The 21,813-nt window shown below is 33.3% G+C and overlaps 2 protein-coding genes across 3 annotated transcripts; both read right to left on the bottom strand.

Annotated features, from left to right (window-relative positions):
• Positions 1-9,356: 9,356 nt before the first annotated feature.
• On the bottom strand, positions 9,357-14,879 carry LOC100251448 (proteasome subunit alpha type-4-like). Of its 2 annotated transcripts, none has more exons than XM_002266841.4 (2): positions 14,752-14,879; positions 9,357-10,276 (listed from the first exon to the last, which is right to left on the bottom strand). In XM_002266841.4, exon 2 carries the CDS (start codon positions 10,263-10,265, stop codon positions 9,513-9,515), a length of 753 nt encoding a protein of 250 aa, XP_002266877.1. In that variant the 5' UTR covers positions 10,266-10,276; positions 14,752-14,879; the 3' UTR covers positions 9,357-9,512. The 2 variants fall into 2 exon arrangements, with proteins under 2 accessions (XP_002266877.1, XP_002266917.1); XM_002266881.5 differs by having other exon boundaries at positions 9,357-10,293; positions 14,752-14,859.
• Positions 14,880-15,996: 1,117 nt separating this feature from the next.
• LOC100246302 (uncharacterized) lies at positions 15,997-20,656 on the bottom strand. The gene is made up of 3 exons (XM_059740484.1): positions 20,629-20,656; positions 18,271-18,314; positions 15,997-16,504 (listed from the first exon to the last, which is right to left on the bottom strand). Exon 3 carries the CDS (start codon positions 16,495-16,497, stop codon positions 16,138-16,140), a length of 360 nt encoding a protein of 119 aa, XP_059596467.1. The 5' UTR covers positions 16,498-16,504; positions 18,271-18,314; positions 20,629-20,656; the 3' UTR covers positions 15,997-16,137.
• Positions 20,657-21,813: the final 1,157 nt, after the last annotated feature.

A 21,813-nucleotide genomic window follows, 5' to 3' on the forward strand; every position in this document is an offset into this window, starting at 1 on the left:
AATTTTAGCGGACAAGTGATGGGTTACACACATTTAATATTTGGCATATATTCAAAAGGTAATGTATGGCGAAATTTGGAAGATTACAAAATTTAGTTTTACAAATAAAATTAAATCTTTCAATTGCAGTCGAAAGAGAATTAAAATAAATAAATAAATATTCTCTCGTTGATAAATTTTTAAAGGAAACAAATCTTCTAATTGAAGTCAAAAGAGAAATAATAATAAATATTTTCTTGTTGACAAAATTCTTTGAATTAACCAACTAAATCTTGGGGATTCTAAATTTAATTCCCTAGTTTCACCTATAAATAATGGTGACTTCTTTCAATGAAGGAGACTTCAAATCGACAAAAGGACTCCACATGAGAAAAAAGGTTTCACAAATAAGAAAAAGCTTCACAAAATCTCTGTACAAGTCCAAAAAATCATAGAAGAACGATACACATGTTCTTTGTCTTTCAACAAAATCATTCGGGAATAAGCCACTCTAAGCCCTTGATTGACTTTGAAAAAAAAACACACTTTCGTCGTCTGCTTTCGAATTGTGATCAAAGCAAAAAAATTAGAGAGAAAATATTCATTTGTAAAGAATATTAGCACTAAAATTGTACCCCACAATTATTAATTTTAACAAATTTTTGTTTTGCATATTTTTCTATTGTTTTGCTTATATTGTAGAACTTCACAAAATTTTTGCATACAAATTTCTAGTACGCCTAGTGGAACATCCTTGTCTCTCATTTTTTTCACTAAAAAATTGATCACTCCTAAGACGATAACATCTAAAGAGACTCAAGCTACACATGTCAACAAGGGTGATGGCAATATTGTTATTATTCAATCAACACACAACACATGTATGGGCCTATGACTCGTAGTAAGGCAAAATCGACTACTACACCTTCAACAAAGCTAGCAAGCAAGCACACTCATTCACTAAAATCAGTAGGGACATGTAAACAGTTACCAACTGCTCATCACTTTAGCCTCTTTGGGGGCAAAAGGTCAAAGTCCTTATGGTTGGGAAAAATACCTTTCAATACTAAAGGACTTTGGGGATGAACCCCCTTACTTTGTTGCCAATGCCAACTCCAACACCAACTCACACTTAGGATCACCAATTGGGATGTCGAAAGAGGTTAACTCTTCTAACTATTCCAACTCTTTTACTTCTTCCTTTGCGATGACTATGCCGATAAAGACAATAGGCACTACATCCATAGAAGAACAATTAGCTGAGATGACTCATGTTATTACCAAACTCACCAAGACCATTGAGGAAGAAAGATCTACAAATAGTATCCCTCATGAACAAGCATTGTTTTAAAAACCAGACCAGACTGGCCAGTCCAACCATCGCCCGACAACTTTTTCGATTCGGTCCGGTCCGATGGAATGAATCATTCTGGGGTTGAACCGTCATTAATCGGTTAACCTAGCGATCAGACTGCTGAACCGAATGAACTGTCCGATTCCGCGTGAACCGATCAACACATTGTTTGACCAAAATTCCCTCTTTTTCCAACCCAAATTTGGGGCTTCCCACATAGCCCACCAATGCTTACCTCTTTTTCTGGGCCAAATTTCCTACAGCACAATCCACTAAATCTCTTGCCTTATGCTAGAATGTGGAAACTATATAAATAGATCATTTCTTTTGTGTTTTTCGGATGTGAGATGTAGAATTAATTATAATAGAAATGAATTATTTTGACATGGTGAGGATTTGAACCGTGGAGTTGCCAAAATAAAGAGTGAACCACTGTCGCTACACGGTTTTTTTGTTAAACATGTACACAGTTCTTTTGTTAAACATATTGTTATATATATAATATAAAACATTGAAATAAAAAAATATAAATATCTATATTCAAATTTATTTTTATAATAATTATCAACAATAAATATAAAAATAATATGAATTAATTAATATAATAATTTTTAAAATAATAAAATACATAGATACTTAGATCAAATTAAATATTATAATTTTCTTTCATATTTAAATATTATACATATAGTATTTAATAAAATTTCATATATTAATATATTGATATTTATATTTATCATTTCATTGACATATCAAATATAAAAAAAAAAAAAAAAAGAAATGTTATTAAAAATTTTAATTATACATATATTTTAAATTTTTAAAATTTTAATTTTAATAAAATATAAATTATATATTTATGATGTCATTGTGTGGACCCCGCATTTCGGCTCAATGCGTTTCCCACTCGAATGGCGAGCTCGATTTTTGTTTTGAAAAAATGATTTAATCGGTTAAAAAAAAAATGACTTGGAATCGCCACTTATTTTTGTTTTATTTTTAAAAGGGTAAACAAAATAAGAAAGAAAAACCATAAATGTGACTCTTTATTTTGGAAAAGATGGTCTGCGAAAAACCGGATTGGGTTCGGGGGTCAGGTTACTTATCGGGAAGGTATGGTAAGGACCGTAGCACCCCTCTAAGCCCCTAAAATGGGTTTCTACTAATAAAATGGAGAAATCATGGCAATTAATTAGGAAATCAATGAATACCCGGAACTATCATGCACATATGAGAATCAGAATATGCATAAACAATAACCAAAGTGGAAGTGGATGCGTACCTGATCAGCAAACGGCAACGCGCTATCACAAAATAGGGTTAGTGCACAAACACAGGTTGATTATATACATATCATGGAACATAGCAAATCAATCACGCATGGCAAATAAATCAATCAATCAATTAGTCATGAATTCACATATGTAGGGCCCCCACCAAAGCCCATTTTATTTTGCCTGAATCAATTCCGATAACTCCATTGTTCGGAATCACAGAATTTGATTCCTTGCTTATTTCAAAACATTTTAAAAAACAGGGGAAGTATGAAAATTGATTGCCATAAATAAAAGTGGCAACAAAGCTTTATTAAAAATGTGATTTTGGAACCTAAAGGAACTCTAAGGACGAAGTATGAGGCAATCGGGACTATTTGAATATCAGGATTTAAAAGAATTTACAAAATGGGATTCCGGATATTGAGACATCCGGAGAAGGGGAAATGTCGGTCGGACAGAATTCCGGATGTGAGATATCCGGGTGGAATGTCGGCGGAGAAGGAGTCCGGATGTGATATGTCCGGATGGAATGTTGGCGGACGGACAGAATTCCGAATGGAATGTCGGTGGAGAAGAAGTCCGGATGTGATATGTCCAGATGGAATGTTGCGCGGGCGAACAGAATTTCGGATGCGATATGTCCGGGTGAAATGTCGGCGGAGAAGAAGTCCGGATATGATATGTCCGGATGGAATTCCGGATGTGAGGCATTCCGGATGGAATGTCGGCGGAGAAGAAGTCCGGATGGTGATATGTCCGGATGGAATGTAGGCGGGGAGTAATTCCGGATGTGATATGTCCGGATGGAATGGCGGCAGAGAAGAATTCCGGATGCGATATGTCCGGATGGAATGGCGGCGGGAGGAATTCCGAATGTGATATGTCCGGATGGAATGGCGGCGGAGGAGAATTCCGGATGCGATATGTCCAGATGGAATGTAGGCGGAGAGGAATTCTGAATGCGATATGTCCGGATGGAACGTAGGCGGGGAGGAATTCCGGATGTGAGATGTCCGGATGGAATGGCGGTGGAGGAGAATTCCGGATGCAAGACATCCGGATAGGTAGAACGTGGTTATGAGTAATATGAAGGATAGGTATGGGTTGTATGGACATGGGGGCTTGGGTGAGTGGTTTTAACGGGTATGTGAAGGAGTGAAGGATGGCATGCACCCGTGAGACTCCATGTAAGCGAGGGAGTGGGATGGAGAATGAATGAGAGGAAGATGGGTGTGGTAAAGGATGCTTGATTCCTGCAAGCTTGAGTGAGGAAATGGGTATGACGACCCAGAGAGAGAGGTGGATAGATGAACGATGGGGACGTAGGCACGTTGGATAAAACGATGAATAATAAACGAAAATGGGTATGAGGATGCTAATGAGGTGAGCTTTGCTGCCATGACAACTACTTCAGATTTTCTAAGATCTCCTTCAAGCAAGGATGAGAAAATGGATGCGTACCATGGACGAATATCAAGAAACAAGGGAAGTAGAGAAACAGAGCGTGAAAGAAGATGAATAAATAAAGGAAAATCTCAGAAAATCCACTTCATGAATCATCCATGAATCTTCTGAGCAAGTGGGTAAACCATATCAGATGCAACCACCCTCATGATTCTCAAGCATTTCATAACCACAACAGGAGCATATCAAATTAAAAGATGGACGAATCTACACAAATGCAGGCATACATATCAACAAATAGATCAGTGGCCTTCAACATCCACCCAAAACAACATTATATCATGGAAAATCAATGAATAATGAGAGACGCTGAGAAAACTGCGTACATACCTGGTTCCTCAAGCAAAAAGAAATCAAGTATCAACTCCCTCAATGAGTTTCTCTCTCCAAGGACTCCTTAGGTAAATCAGCTCACCCCAAATGTCTTTCTCTGCCGTCAAGAACTCACTATCCCTTTCGTAGCTTACTCTCTCAACTAAGAGAAGCCTCCCTCTCTCCTTCGCTCACCCTTGGCAATGGAAGACCTCCCAAAGAAAATCTCCTCTCCCCCTCAAGAAAATCTCCCCCAGCAACTCTACTGCCGCTGTCCCTCTCCTAAAGCCAAACTCTCTTCACCTCATTTCTCTGCCTTTCTTTCTAGATTTACCTTCACAATGATATCTGTTGCAGCCACCTTTTCTCTGTCCCACTCCTTCTGCAGCCACTTTTTTTCTGACCCACTCCTTCTGCAGCCCCCTTTTCTGTCCCACTCCTTCTGCAGCTTCAAAAAACGAGGTTGATTCCTCATGGCCGCTAAAGATGTGACACGTGGCCCGCTGGGATAGTGACACCTGACTAAAAATGTGATTTGCAAAAACAAACAGAGAAAAAATGACTCATGCCTAAATGGGGGTCTACACATTGGTTCGACCGCGATTCGACTATTGATCCAACTAGTGAACCATGAACTGGTAACTTTTTCGGTTCAATATTTGGTCCAGTTTTGAAAACATTATGAACAAGGTTAAGACACAAATACATAATACGGTTGAGTCAAGCCAAGGACTTACTCTCTAAAGATTGTGTTTTTAGGTGATGCATCGCATGCATCTAAGTCAATGCAAATCGAGGGGTAAACCTTTGAATCTACCTAGGTGGCATCACTATCTATCTAACAACTTCAAGACATGATAACTACTACCGTTAGAGTGCAATATGACAAACCCTCACAAAGTACACTTATGTACTCTAAGCCTTACACCAAGAGAATTGATAACCTACATATGCTTATAGGTTATCAACCTCCAAAGTTCTAGTCATTCAATGGAAAGGAAATTTTGAAGCAACATATTGTTCATTTCATCAAAGCTTGCAACGATGCAAGTATAGAGGGTGATCTCTTAGTCAGACAATTTGTTCGATCCTTCCAAGGAAATGCCTTTGATTAGTACATCGACCTTGCACCCAACAGTTGGGACCAAATAGAGCGTGAATTCCTCAACCGCTTCTATAGTACCTGACGAACTGTTAGCATGATGGAGTTTTACCAATACCAAGTAATGAAAAGGCAAGCTGGTTGCTGACTACATCAATCGTTGGCGTTCCTTAAGCCTTGACTACAAAGATAAATTATTTGAGGTGTTGGATATGGATATGTGCATACAAGGCATGCATTGGGGTCTTTTGTACATCTTTCAAGAGATACAACCTCACACCTTCAACGAGTTAGTTACACGAGCACATAACATAAAGATTGTTATAAAAACAAATGCAAGTAAAAACATGTCTATTGAAGAACTTGAAGAAAACACTATTAGGGACACAAACATCACCAATGAGGATGAAGAAAGTGTGACATCATCAAAATTCACTGCAATTATTTTCAAACCTTGGCACTCTATTATGCTAAAAAAAAATGGTTTCTCCTTCAAGTAAGTAAAGGGGGATAAAAGCTACTCTTAGGTTGGACTCTAGTTCATTCGAATGAAGCATCATTACAAATGTTCAACACAACAGACCAAGTGAAGCCTATGGATACACTTCAACTATTCAATATAACAAGAGTTTGAAAAGTAGTGATGTTTCTTAAAGTAAGAGCCTAAACTGCAGATCACTCATAGCTTACAAGAGCTTAAACTATAATAACAAAAAATAAAAAATAAAAAAATCAAACTTATGTCAAAGGAAGAAAAATATATATATATTTCTTGGCAAACTTCTTATACTGAGAAGCAAATTCTTTGCATTAAAGAAGTCAAATTCAAATATTCTAAATTAAAATCTCCAACTTCTCTAAATGTAAGTGTTTTTCTTCAACACGAGGTATTCTCAAAAGGGAGATACAACTCATAAGCTAAATCCAAAAAATGAAGTTTTAAAAGTTAGGATCAAAAATATTTTTCAACAAGTTCATAAAAGAATATCAAATACAATACATAAGTGTCATTCATCCACCTTGAAAGCCAAAAAAGGCAAAGTCGGGTTCTTAAAAATACTCTAGGAAATTATTTATAAGTTTACTTAAAATCAAGTCATCATTGATCCTCAATTAAACTTTGCTCTGAGAGCATATGTTTACTACCCTTGGATCAAAATCAAATCCAAAAAAATAAAGCTTTAAAAGAGATGATCAAACTCCAAACATTTTTAACTAAGCCTGTGGAAGAATATCAAACACAAGACAAAAGTGTCATTCAACCACCTTCAAAGCCAAAGAAGACAAAGTCAAGTCACTATTGACTCTCGATTAAACTTTGCTCTAAGAACATGTGTTTACCATCCTTGGATTGAAATCAAGTCTAAGCTTGGCACATTTTTCAACAAGCCTAGGGAAAAATATCAAATACAATACAAAAGTGGCATTCATCCACCTTCAAGACTAAAAATCAAGATGAATTCAAAGAACCTTCTTTTGTTCTTCAAAATACTTAAGAAAGATCTTCACAAGTTTGGTTGAGAATAGGTCATCTCAGACTCTCAGTTAAACTTTGTTACAAGAACATGCATTTATCGCCCTTGGATCAAAATGAGGACAAATGATGCTCTTAAAAGCACGAGCCTAAACTGCATGATGCTTTTGACCTATATGAACTTAAATTGCATACATCACCAATAAAAGCAGAACGAAAGGTAACTTCAAGACCCACCTCGTACACATGGCAAGGCATGTACATGATACATCTTGAAGTGGGGGCATTTGTAGACATAAAAAAAAAATTTTAAAAAAAAATTAGTGAACTAAATTATCACTAAATTGGTCTTAAAAATTGTGGCTTCCCGATTCAACAAAATTTAACCTTGATAAATGATGAGTCACATACATTTGACATGTGACATATATTTAAAAGGTGACACATGATGAAATTTGGAATACTACAAAATTTAGTTTTATAAATAAAATCAAATTTTTCGATTGCAATAAAAAAAGAATTAAAAAACAATAAATAGTTGATAAATTTCTAAAGGAAACAAATCTTCCAATTGAAATCAAAAGAGACCTAAATATAAATATTATCTTGTTGAAAATTTTTCTTAATGAAAAAATATAAGTTACCAAATTCTTTAAATTACCCAACTAAATCTTGGGGGTTCTAGATTTAATTCTTTAGTTTCACCTATAAATAATGGTGACTTCCTTTAATGAAGAAGACTTTTGATAGGCAAAACACTCCACATGGGAAAAAAGGCTTCACAAAGAAGAAAAAACTTCACAACATATCCCTACAAGTCTGAGAAATTGTAAAAGAACTACACACATGTACTTTACTTTTCAACAAAATTATTTAGGAATAAGTCACTCTAGGCCCTCGATGGACTTTGAAAACAAAGAAAACAATTTCGTTGTCTACTTTTGAATTGTTACCAAAGTAAGTAAAAGAATCAAAGATAAAGTCTTCTTTTGTAAATAATATAAACACTAAAATTGCACCCCATAATTATTAATTTTAATAAATTTTGTTTCACATATTTTTTTATTGTTTTACTTATATTGTAGGACTTCATGGAATTTGTGTGTATATCATCATGTAAACTTAGAGGGAGTTAGGTATAAAAAAAATGGACAATGAAAAAAAAAAAGAGAAAAAATGATATTTGAATTTAAAAGAAATTGCTCAGAATCAAGAGAAGACGATGAAGAGAGAGAAAGGGAAAGAGGTTTAAATTTAGAGGGTTTCTTATTTGGTTTGAGTGGTAATTTGGTAAAAAAAAATGTTTATATATAAGCAAGAAAGTTATGTTTGCAAATAAGAGATTATTTTTCCCTTTTAACAAGATATTCCTAGGAAAAAAAAAAAAAACTCATTAAACCATTATTTCACTCCTCTTCATGAATTGGACTCCTCAAATTTGAAGAATCGAATTTTGTGAATAAATTACTTAGATATCACGGTAAACTTTTTTTTTAAAAAAAAAATTATATAAATAGCAAAAATTATCTTTAAAAGATAAATGACTTTTAAAAACTCTTTGAGGCTTTCAAAAGAAAATAACTCTAAAAATTAACCACTAGAATTTTAAAAAAAATATATAAGATAAATTGATAATTTTTATATAAAAATTACTATATTTTATATGGAATATACTACTAATTTCTTGTTTTAAAATAGAAATGTGATGATATATTTACCTTATGCCTCTAATAGGTAATAATTATTATACTTCAAATATAATAGTATATTGTAGTCATTTATTGTATGACTAATAATTTTGATTAATAAGAAGAGATACATGAACTAAATATTTTCAATTTTACAAATATTTATATATTAAAAAATAATAGGAGAATATTTTTTTCATCCAAAATCCATCCAATCAAACAAAGCTAAAAAAAAAAAATATGTAATAAATTTGGGAATGAGTTTCACTGTTCTCACATCATTTCCCATCATTTAATTTTATTTTTTCCCCTCCACCATTATAAATCTGAAAATAAAATGAATAAATATATAAAGACAATTCAATATTTTAATTCATTTTCAGTGCCAGTAAAATCTTAAAAAGAAACCAAATTTTATTCTCATTCCATTTTCCATGTTTTGCAAGGTAATCTCGTAAATATTTCAATGGAATTTCTAATCCTGATTCCTTACATTCCCTTCATCCCCTTGATGATTAGTTATAATCAAACACCAACTGTTTCAATAATTTCCCTTGCCAGTGTTTCTAGTAGAAATATTACCGACAAACAGAAGCATTAATTATAGATTAAAAACGCTTTCACGATGATCACTTCCAAGTGCTGCAAAAGAAACAATTAATTTAGACCTAACTAGCTACGGAGCAAGCCTAAAAGTTCCAATCCATGAACAAGGAAGAGTTGCTTTCAGCACAATAATCCATCATGTGTTTCACAAAGTTATACCAAATGGAGCATACAATTCAAAATCCTGCTGATGATAGATAATGATCCAAGTAAACCTCAAACTTGCATTAAGCCAAAATACAGTATCTAGTACTCCTCAAGAGGTCTCAGCAGCCGGTTGGGTCACTCCAAACTTCACCAGCAGCTTGCTCAGGGCGTCGGCTGAGCATACCTGGTACTTAACTTTCCCAGAGGCAGAGAGGAATACCTCAGCCAGTTCCAGCTTGTCCGAAGTAAGGCTCGTGCTGTCCATTGTCTTGCTCAGTACCTTCAGTGCCAGCTGAACTGCGTCTTCTCTTGAGATGTCGTCTTTGTAGTCCTGTTTAAGCATTGATTGTGCTGCTTGATTGTTTGCCCCAATTGCTGCAGCCTTCCATCCACCATAGTTTCCACTAGGGTCACTCATGTAGAGCTGGAACCCGAAATTCTTATCCCAGCCTGCAAACAGAAACGAAACACCAAAGGGTCGAAGCCCACCAAACTGTGTGTAGCCTTGCTTGGTGTCACATAGAGACTGAACCAGCTGTTCGACTGGCATTGGCTCTTGGTAAGCGTAGGTGTAGCGCTGGGCTTGGACCCTGGCCGTGTTGATAAGGATGTTGGCATCAGACATGATCCCAGCAACAGCACATGCTACATGATCATCAATCTTGTACATCTTCTCTGTTGATGTCGAGGTTTGAAGGAGTTTGGAAGTGACCTTCTTTTCACCTACCAAAACAACACCATCCTTTGACAGGATCCCAATTGCAGTCCCTGCATTTCCAATGGCCTCCATTGCATACTCGACTTGGTAGAGACGCCCTTCAGGGGAAAAGATTGTTGTACGGCTATCATACCTCCGAGACATTTTGTATCACACTGGAAACGAAATAAGTCTGTCAAGAGTACAACAATGGAATAGCAAAGTTATCAGCTCAGAAGGTACAAGAAAGAAGTACAACTTAGATATGAAATTCAAAAACAGAGACAAATGAGAGTGTCTAGAAAACTCGAGCTGAGAATAAAGCTACCATCAATTCCTAAAATGTTTACTTTTATGGATACCATTGCTAAAGTGTTTACTGAGTAATAATTACTTCATCATGCAGTTTCTGGCTCATAATTATGATTTCAGTGCTTTTACATATCCCCATTTTTTTGTAATATAAAAATTCAAGAGGAGACTCATAAGAGTTTTTTAAAAAGATTACTAACCACCGAAAAATAATTCCAAAAAAAAAAAATTTGCAATATGAAGCAGAGCAGAGGGCAGTGGAAAAGACTAGACCATAGAATCAAGATAAAACTTAGTTTCAGAGACCTGCAATATGAAATTTTTTTGCATGATTCTCTACTTCAGTTAACTCTATTAGAATAGAGGGAAATAACAGACCAGATTCTTAGCAAAAAGCAATCAAGATATGTGATGGTTTCTTCAGGCATTCCAACCATTTAAGTAGAAGGATGTCCTATTTGTTTAGATCCATTAGTTTGGAAGGGATTAAATGCTGATTTAAGGGGGGTCATCACATGTTTTCGAGTACACACAAAACAGTCTCACAGCTAATTCAACGTATAGTCTTAGCATAGAGATAAAATATATGTAAATTAAGGCTTGATAGAATATTTTATAATGGAAAATACATTTCCCTTTCACAAGAAACAAACAAGTATTAATATGAACAAATAGAAAACCTAAACAAAAATGAAAAAGTTACCCCAGAAGAGGGAGGGGGTGGTGGTTAGAGAGAGAGAGAGAGGGAGAGAGGCAGCATGAAACCTCCTACAGGAAGAGAGAGAGAGAAAGAAAGAGAGAGAGAAGGTGACATGATATATATAAAGAGAGCAAGAGACAAAGAAAGAGGGAGGGCAGTATAAAATCCCCTACAGAAAGAGAAAACAGCATGAAATCTCCCAAAAAAGAGAGTGTAAGAGCAACAGGCAGGGGAGACAGGGGCAGCATCAAACTCCCTAAAAAGAACTCCTAATTGTGATGCACCTCGCTCAGCTGATTGATCAACTGTCTCTTTAGACAAACAAGGAAGAATAAGCACAACCCAATCCTCAAGCCAAATAATCAACAATCTAGCATAACCAAACATCAAATTTCCATGTGACTTTTCTCCAGTTATGCCCATGGCAAAACAATGATTAAATACCCTCAAACCAAGAGCTAATGGGTACACAAAGATCTTGTCTGAACCAAGCTTTCCTAAAATATTTGCCTCTATTGCCAAGCCAAAAGATTATCCAAAATTGTCTAAACAAAAACAAAGCCTCCAACACTTAATTGGAACTAGGATGACCTAAGTTTATTTGTGGAGTTAACCTTAGTCCAAGACTAGGCTTCCTGTTGCCAACTCAAATAATTGAGATACAGCCACACAGACACAACTAGAAAAAGGAGGCAAAGGAGAGAAAGGAAACAAGGGAGAAACAAAGAATCAAATGCAGGCGTTGAGAAAAGGTAAATCAAACTTTTGCAAACTATTCCATTTCAAGATAAGCAGAGATGATTATTTTAATGGAACATTCACTAGGACCAGACAGCCCTAGATGTGATGAAATGCTTTAATGATCAAAAGATTCTCCATAATAGTGAATTAGAAGATTATGAACTCGATTATCTGGACCATTATGTAGCTCATTCTATATACTATATGAGAGCCTACACATGCTCCCTGATCTCGTTTCAGAACTTGCTTGTGCTTCACCCTAGCAAGCCACTACATAGCTATGCTATAGCTAATTTTTGCACCCACAAGATCCATAAGTTGAGAATAAAAAAAAAAATACTTCCTATAGAAAGACACAAGTACCCAGGACGCTTTGCAAAAGATCAGCTTGCTTAGCATTGAAACCAATTCACAATGTTGACAAAGACAATGTTACACCATGGGACCCCAGATTGCCAATGGTAAAAGGTGATAAATGAGGCCATAGCCCGAGAGAATTTAGAAAGTAATGAATTAAAGTACCTAATAAAAATATTAGATATTGAAAATAAACTACCTAATTAAAACAATATAAACATCATCAACATAATTACAATTACTGGTGTACTACTGCACAATTTGTAAAAGATACTTAGATGAGTAGGATAATTTATAATATAATGTGCACAGTTAAAATAATAAAACAATATCTGAAAGTGATATATCATAAATGAAATCTCTAAATCAAGTAGCTCACTGTAAATTGCCTAGAATTAGAATTATAAGTCGAATAAAAAAGAATGAGAAAAAAATGTAAATGTAAGAATACTGTTTAAGAAAACTATGAAACAGATAACAAAAGCTGAACAGAGAATAAACAAGCATTTGTCTTGACTGTGTAAGATAAATAAAAAATTCTCTTGACTTGCATTTTGCTTTTCCTAAATGTGCTTCAACATTTTTCAGTTGAAAAAACAGAAGCTTTGATTTTAGGAATTAAATGCTAACAGAGCTGTGATTCAAAGAAGGAACAAAGTTACAAACAATGATCCTAGAAAAAAAAATTATGATTTGTGGACGCTCAAAACTCAAATGGCTGAAAAAAAATGCCAAATAGGGAAAAACATGCTCAAAACTGCTATTAGATAGATGAAAGAGCCAAAAAAAAAAAAGGGACCATCAACAAGCAAAAAGAGAGAATGAAAATGTAAGAATACTCATCTAGAAGATTGGTTTGGGAGAGAATACTCCAAAAGGGACCCACTTTTGTGAGAACAAAAAAATGGTGTTCTCTATTTTCACTTCAAGAAAGACAAAAAACAAAACTATGTTCTACATTTCTGAAAAATCGGCCACACCCTGAAACTTGAAACTTAACACAACTAAGCCAGTAAGAGATACAATCCCTTTCCTTTTATTTTATTTTTTACTGCATTTCCCTCATAATGAAAAGCCCACAAAAAACTTATTTTCTGAACAATAAAACTGCACATAAGTCCTTTCAATCCCCCAGAAAATTAAAGAAAGTGAAAAGCTCAATTTTTAATTTTCCATCTAATTTATTTGACTATTTCTACTTTTTAAAATTTGCATTTAATATAGGAGTTCAATTCACGAGAGACCATTAATAAATAAATTAAAAAAAAAAAAAGGTAGCAATACAATCAACCCGAAAGTCAAGCCTTAATTTGTAAAACTAGAGAAAAAAAATCATAAAAAAGTAGCCAATATATGACCACAAGCAAGAAACACATGTTCATAATTCACTCCATGAACCCTAGAAATATTTGCTCCCCACGGAAATCACTGATTTCAAAGAAAAACGTAACAAAAGTGTAGCTCCAAATAGTAACAACTGCAGCAGTAATACTTCTTACTGGGCTTACAAAAATTGGTAGAAACACCTTCCCTCCCATATTTATAGAAGGGAAAAATTCCATTCATTTCATTTCTCAAAGAACAGGTCCTACAGTATGACATATATCATTGCATAATCTGGCAAAGTTTCCTACAAATCAAGGTTAGATGCAACCCTGCAGCATAACACCAACTTATTTTGAAATATCAACCAAGTGAAATGTAGCAATGACAAGGATATAGTTTCCATTGAGGAATAGTATGAATGAAAACGTGAGCTGTTGTTTCCAGTTGAGAAAGAACTCATGTCCTGTCCAATAATAACGAACAGTCCATAAAAAAAATATATATGAATGTTCCACCATTTGGCAACTTACAGAAAGTGGAAGAAAATGCCAGAATTCATAATGGATTCAGGTTCTAAAATGCAAGGCTTCTGTAGGCAGGCAGTTTTCAAGAAGATAGAAAATTAAATTCATCATCTATCACGATTTAAGAAATTTTGAGAGAGAAGTCCTGGTGCCATTTTTATCTTAATTATTTCAATTTTTTAAATTAACTTTTCTCCCACCAACCACAATAGATCGAACATAGGGGTTCAGTTCTTCTTCTCTGTTCTTCAGCTCAGGTTTCGCACCAAACAAACATTAAAAATAAATTCAACCACGAAATCGAGCCCAAATACATAAAAAGTATAAACAAACAACTAGCATGTGAATAAAAACAAGAAATAAAATTCCATAATTTACTAAAAAAACCTAGAAATACTCCTAATGTACCGCGTATTACTTCAATATTTCACTTTTTCAAGAATCTGCAAACGAGAAAAACAAGGAACACAATTCTCGCCTTCTTTTATTCAGATCAATTTCCACAGAATAAAACAGAAAATAAATGAAAAATACAAGAGAAAATCAGGGGAAAACACAATCAGCTAGCCCTAATTATAAACTGAAAACAAATAGCAGATATATGATGATAAACACGAAATACATTTTGATAATTCAACGAAGAAACCCTAGGAAATGATCTGAATCGATGGATAGAGAGAGAAAGAGAGACCTGACGAGGGAGAAATCAGAATTTGGAGAGCACAGAGCCGAGAAGAGTTGAGCTTCGATTGCCCACTCTCCAAGCCAAAGGCCTTCTTCTATAGACACAGGTCTCGTTACTTTTTTGCCCCCCAAAACTTCTTTCTTTTTCCCTAATTACCCTTCCACTTTTTGACATTTTTCATATACGACCATGCCGAAGTTTAATCTAAATTTTATTATTATTATAATGGTTGTCATTTAGGCCCAAAAGAAAATTAAGGGTCTGTTTAAAAAATGTTTTTGAAAACCGTTTCTATTCTCCGAAACCAAAATACAGAAAAAAATATTTGAAAACCAAAAAAAAATTTTCTATTTTATGTTCTTAATTTTACATGGTTTAGTTGTTTTCAATTATTTTTACTTGTTTTTTTATAATTGTTTTAAAAAATAATTATATAAATATATAAAATAATTAAAAATAAAGCAATAAATATAAAATTTATTTTTAGAACATATTTAAAAATATTAAACATAACTTAAAAACATTTCAAGTTTTCAAATATATTTTTATTTTAAAAAATATCATAAAATGGTTTTTAAAATATACTTTTAAAAACAATTTTTTATAGTTGTTTTTAGAAGCAGTTACTAATCAAGGCCTAAAGGTCCAAGTCGGCTATGTTTGGTATGCGGAATTAAAGTATTGAGGATAGAAAAAAAAATTGTTAAGAAAAATAATTTTTTTATAATTAGTTTCGTTAAAAAAATGAAAGAAAATTAAATATAATTATATATATATATATATATATATATATATATATATATATATATATATATATTAAAATTATTTAATTTTTATATAATGAAAAAACATAAGTTAAATGAATTTAAAGTAACATTTAAAAATAATTTCTCGATTAGAATCTATTTTTTATTTTCTTTTACTTTTTCTTTCTTTTTACTTTTTTTAAAATTTTATTTCTTTTCCATTTTCTCTCAAACAAGCCCTAAAGAAAATATGGTTTGAATGAAATATTAATAAAAGATAATAAAAATAAAAGCTATGATAATAGTATTCTTAACTACATTTTTAAAAAAAAAATTAATATATAAAACATAATGTTGACTAAAATAATGATAATCTAACACACCCATGTGTAGTTGAATAAGATAACCATAAACTATTATCTTTCCTAGGACTTTGCTCATTGTCACAATCTTCTATTTTTTAATTCTGGTCTGTCACAAAATTTAGATAAGTTGAAAAAAAAAATGTATGAAAATGATGCAGATATATAACCTATAGATAACGTCGTCATCCAATATTTACATCTGATGTCCAAAATCAACTATAGCAAAGCAAAATATAAAAACGAGCTACACACACATCAAAACGATAAAGTCCCTCGCTAATCTAGCTCGAACGGTCTGCTGGAGGGAACGGCCTGAAGCTTGGACCGGGCAGAGCAGATACCCACGACTCTCCTGCGGCTGATCTCTGGCCCATACGTTGAACAAGGGCATGTATGTCATCAAATCGGTTGTCCATACGTTCAAAGCCCATGGCTATCTCCTCCCGAAGCTGGTCCACGGAGTTCATCAACCGCTCCAACATCTGGAGGATCCGGTCTTCACCGCCCTCAGGTACAGCAGCAGCAGCAGCAGCAGCACGATGAGATGCTCTAACCTTTCGTCGACTGCCACACTCTCTAGTACGTGCTCTTATGTTCCCCATTTTTTTTTTCCTAATGTGGGAATTGGAAAGGCAGCTCATAAGACTTCTACCAACCACGAAAATAATTCAACTAAATTAAGCCTCAAATCAAAAGGCAAAATGCACAGATTCTTGAACATGAGAATCATGACTTTGAGCCACAATCACTTCTCATATGGTTGAATCTTTATGACACTCTAAAAAAATCAACAATAGACAGAACTGTCTAAAAAATCAACCTAGGTAAATAATATGATAAAACAATGGGAATGTTACTTTTTGACTAGAACAAAAACAACAATAGAACTTTGTACCCCAACTACTTGGGAAAACTAGCATCTAGAATTCAATGAGAAACAAATAAAAAAGAGCCGAGGGCTATCGAAAAGGCTATAGGCCATGGAATCTGGAAAAAAGTTATTTTTTGAGAATTGCATTATGAAAATTTTTTGCATCATTCTCTACCTCCTTTACCACCATTAGAATAGAGGGAAACCATAGACTAGATTCTTAGTAGAAAGGAATCAAGATATGTGATGGTTTCTTCAGACATTCCATTCCATTCCATTTTAGTGGGAATGATATGATATTTGTTTACATGCATTAGTTCATAAGGGATTAACTGCTGAATTTGATGGGGGTCATGAAATGTTTGATTATGGAAAACACATTTTCCTTCTACGAGAAACAAAAAATTATTAACATGAAAAAACAGAATGCCAGAAGGCAAAAGGAAAAAAATCCACAAAAAAACATAGAAACCATAGCCCACAATTAATCAACCCTAATCCCATATAGAGAAAGAGAGAGAGGATAGCAAGAAATCCCCTAAAGAGAGAGGGAGGGGGAGAGTGATACAATGGCAGAATGAAATTCCCTTGACAGCGACGGAAACACAAAATCCCCTATATAGAGATATAAGAAACAAAGAGAAGGCATCAAGAAACCCCCCTAGAGAGAGAAAAAAGAAAACATAGAGAAGACAATATGACAACCTAGAAAGAGAATGAGAGAGGTAACATGAAATCCCTTAAGAGAGAGAGAGACAGAGACAGAGACAGAGAAGCAAATAAAGAGAGGACAGTAGCACGAGACTCCCAGTTGTGATGCACCTTGCTTAGCCAATTCAACTATCTGTTTAGACAAGCAAGTAATTCAGCCCACTTCTCTAACCAAAAAAATCAACAATCTAGCATAACCAAACATCAAACTCCCACTCTCTTGTTACACCTATTATAAAACGATAGCTAAATTCCCTTCAACCAAGAGATTATGGATACCCAAAGATTTTGTATGAACCAAGCTTTCCAACAACGGTAAAATCTTTGCCTCAATTACAAACCAAGTCATGCTTAATCAAGCTTTGAACATTATCCAAAATCATCCAAATGAAAACAACTTCCAATACTTCCATGGAACTAAGATGACCTAAAACTAATTCAGGTTTAACCCAAGCTCATGCCTAGGTTTCGTATTGCCAACTCAAATAATTGAGATGCAACAAATTAAACAAGGCTAGAGAAAGAGGCAAAGAAGAAAAAGATGACATGGAAGAAAGAGCAGAGATGATTAATGGAACATTCACTGAAGATTAGACACCACTAGATTTGGTGGAACCCATTAATGGTCAAACAATTCTCCACACCTGTAAACAGAAAGGTTTATGAACTAATTATCAGGACCATAAGTAGCTCATTCTCTATGCTATATGAAAGCCTGCACGCACTTCCCCAACTGTCTTTAGAATTTGCTTTTGCTTCACACTTGGAAGACACTAAATAGCAATGTTATAGCTAATGCTAATTTTCCCAACAATTGAGAATAAATAAATACCTCCTGGAGAAAACGTAAGTACCCAAGGACACTTTGTGATGGATCTGTCAAAAATAATACATAATATTAACAGAGACACCATAGGACCCTATATTAGCATGGTGAAAAGTGAGATATGAGGCCACAGCCCCAGTGAATTTCAAAAGTAATGAACTAAAGTAGCTAATAAAAATATTAGTTTTGAATATACTAAGTAAAACAATATAAGCCTCATCAACATATTTATAATTAATGGTATAATGTTGCACAATTGGATAAGATACTTAGATGAGTAGGATAATTTGTAAGATGAAGGACACAAATTGAATAATGAAACAATATATGAAAGTAATATACCATAAACAAAATCTCTAAATCAAGTAGCACGGATCAAACTCTAATCACTTAGAATTAGAATAATAAATTGAATAAATAAAAAAAGACAAAGAAAGTTTAAATTTAATAACATTCCTCAAGAAAAACTATTAAACAGATAAAAAAAACTGAACAGAAAATAAACAAGCAGTTGTCTTCACCGAGTAAGATAAATAAAAAATATGTTGATTTAAACTTTTGTTCTTCCTAAATGTACTTCAAATTTTTTCAAAAACTTTGATGAAACAAAAGGTTTTTGATTTCAGGAACTAAACACTAACTAGCTGTGATTGACAGCAGGAACTGAGTCGCTGACGATAATCTTAGGAAATAATATTATGATTTATGGGCCAGAAATAATCAGATGGCTGAAAAAAATGCTCCATAAAAGCCTCAAATAGGGGAAAACATCCTCAAAACTGCTATAATAGATAAAAAGTGCAAAGAGAGAGGGGGAAGGGGGGTGTCATCAACAAGCAAAAAGAGAGAATGAAAATCCAAGAATACTTGTCTAAAAGTTTGATTAGGGAGACTGAAAGGGGCCCATTTTTATGACAACACAAGTACGGGGTTCTCTAATTTCTCCTCTTCAAGAAAGACAGAAATGAAAATGATACATATCCAAACACTGAAATTTGAAGCTTCAACAATGAAAAGCCGATAAAAAGCATAATATCTTTTCTTTCCAAGATTTTCTTAGTAATCAACCGCTCGTAACACTCCTTTTAACCCCCCAGAAAATTAAAGAAAATGAAACTCAATTTAAATTTAAATTTAATTTATTTGACTATTTCAACCTTTTAAAATTTGTTAGTTTCCAGAGAAACCAAACCCGAGAGTTCATTAAAAAAAAAAAAAAAGAGAGAGAGAGAGAGAGAAAAAAAAAAAAATAGGCAACCATATATGACCACAAGCAAGACACATTTTCATCATTCACAGCATGAACCCTAGAAATATTTGTTTCCCATGAAAATCATTGATTTAGAAGAAAACATAATAAGAATGCTTGGTGTGCCTTTTTCTAGGTGTTTTTTTAATCAATACATGGTTTTTTTGTTTGCCTATCAAAAAATTTAAAAAAACAAATGCATAAAAAAAAGGTAGCTCCAAATGGTGACAACTACAGAAGCAATAGTTCTCATTGGGCCGGACAAAACTGTTGGAAACACCTGCCATCCCATATTTCTAGAGAGGAAAAAATTTCAGTCGTTTGATTTATTAGAAAAGCAAAAATGTTATCTGCAACCCTGGAACATTAAGCAAATTATTTTGAAATATCAACTAGGGAAATATGGTAATGACAAGGTAAGAAAGGGTCAGAATGAAAATGTGAGCTGTTGTTCCAGTTGAGAAAAAAACCCATTTGTCCTGTTCAATGTTTCCATATGCAACTTGCAAAAAGTGATTAAAAATGAAAAGAAAAAAAAAAACTCATAATGGGCTTGGGTTTGAAAATCCAAAACTCAATATCATAAAGGCTTTTTACGAGCGGAGTGTGGTGCGGTGGGGTGGGGAGGGGGGCTGGGGCTTTCAAAAAGTTTCAGTTTTTCCTCTCCTTTCTTCAGCTCAGGTTTCAAAGCAGCCAAACAGTAAACAAAAATAAAAAAGGGGAAAATAAAATCAAGCCCAAATATATAAAAAAAAAAATACAAAAAAATTATACACAAACAACTAACATGTGATCAACAACAAAGAAATCAAATTCTATAATTTACTAACAAACCTAGGAATGCTTCATTATTTCACCTTTCCAAGAATTTGTATTTGCCACGCGCGGGTTAGTTCTCGTTTTCTTTTAATCAGATCAGGGTTTCACACCAACCAAACAGAAAATAAACTAAAAATACAAGAAAAAAACAAGGGAATTGCACAATGAGTGGTAAAATTAAGCCCAAATTAAAAACTGAAGACAAATAGTATGATAATAGACAAGAAATACATTTTGATAATTCAACGAAGAAACCCTAGAAAATGATCTCAATCCATGGGTAGAGAAAGAGAGACCTGACGAGAGAGAAATCTGAAGCTGGAGAGGCCGAACTCGAAGCCTAAGGCCTTTCCTTATATACGCTGGTTTCGTTTCTCTTTGCCCCAAAATTTCTCCATTTTTTCCTAATTGCCCCTAAGATTTTGACGTTTTGTATGCACCGCCATTCCGCCTCATGTTGAAGCTCTATGTCTAGTTCATTATTATTATTATTATTATTATTAGGATTCTGACAGGTCTATACGGTCTTTTTGGAACACGTCACATTTATTGATAGCTACAACTTACAAGTGTGAAGTTGAAAAAGACTTCTTCGCATTATAGAATAACAGTTACAAAAATATGATTTGGATGAAATATTAATAAAAGATAATCAAAATAAATGATATCATAATAGTTTTTTCTAAAGTATATTAATAAAATATTTATTTTTTCTTAAATTTATTTTTTTTTCTTTTTGTTTCTGTTTCGTTTTTCTTTAAATTTTGTAAAATCAAATTGAAATATTTAATAAAATTTAATATTTATTACTTAATAATTAAATTGATTTTAAAATAAATTATACTTAAATCGTTAACTTAAAACTTATTATTTTAAATATTAAAATTATTTGATAAAATTGATTTAAAATTTATTCTAAATTATCAATTAACGTATTTATCATTATACATTATAATTGAAGCAAAGCAAGTCAAGTAACAATGGAGGTCATGAAATAGTAAAAAAGATCCTGAAAATAATTAAGACAAATGAAAATAAAAAGGTAAATAAAAATGTGGATTTAACATGTCTCTATTTTCTAATTAATTTCCATGTTATAATTTTTATTTTTTTAAAATCCTAATTATAACAAATAGGGATAAAAAGGTAAATAAAAATATGGACTTAAAAATAAATTAATTATTTTTATTTATTACTTAAAAGTTATTTTCGATTTTAAATTATACTATTAAGTTATTTTACCAAACATATCTAATTTATTTAATGACATAAATTAAATTATTAAGTCACTTTAAGTTATTAAGTTGATTTATCAAATACCCACATAATTTAGATTTTTTTTCAAATATTAATAAAAGATTCATTGTATTTAAATTTATTTTGTTATTTTTCTTCATTTTTTCTTTTTGTTTATTTTTATTTTTTATTTTTTTTATCTTCTAATTTCCTTCAAATTTTTCAAAATCAAACATAATCTAGAT

Source organism: Vitis vinifera, chromosome 10, assembly GCF_030704535.1.
Source record: "Vitis vinifera cultivar Pinot Noir 40024 chromosome 10, ASM3070453v1".
Classification (NCBI taxonomy): domain Eukaryota; kingdom Viridiplantae; phylum Streptophyta; class Magnoliopsida; order Vitales; family Vitaceae; genus Vitis; species Vitis vinifera.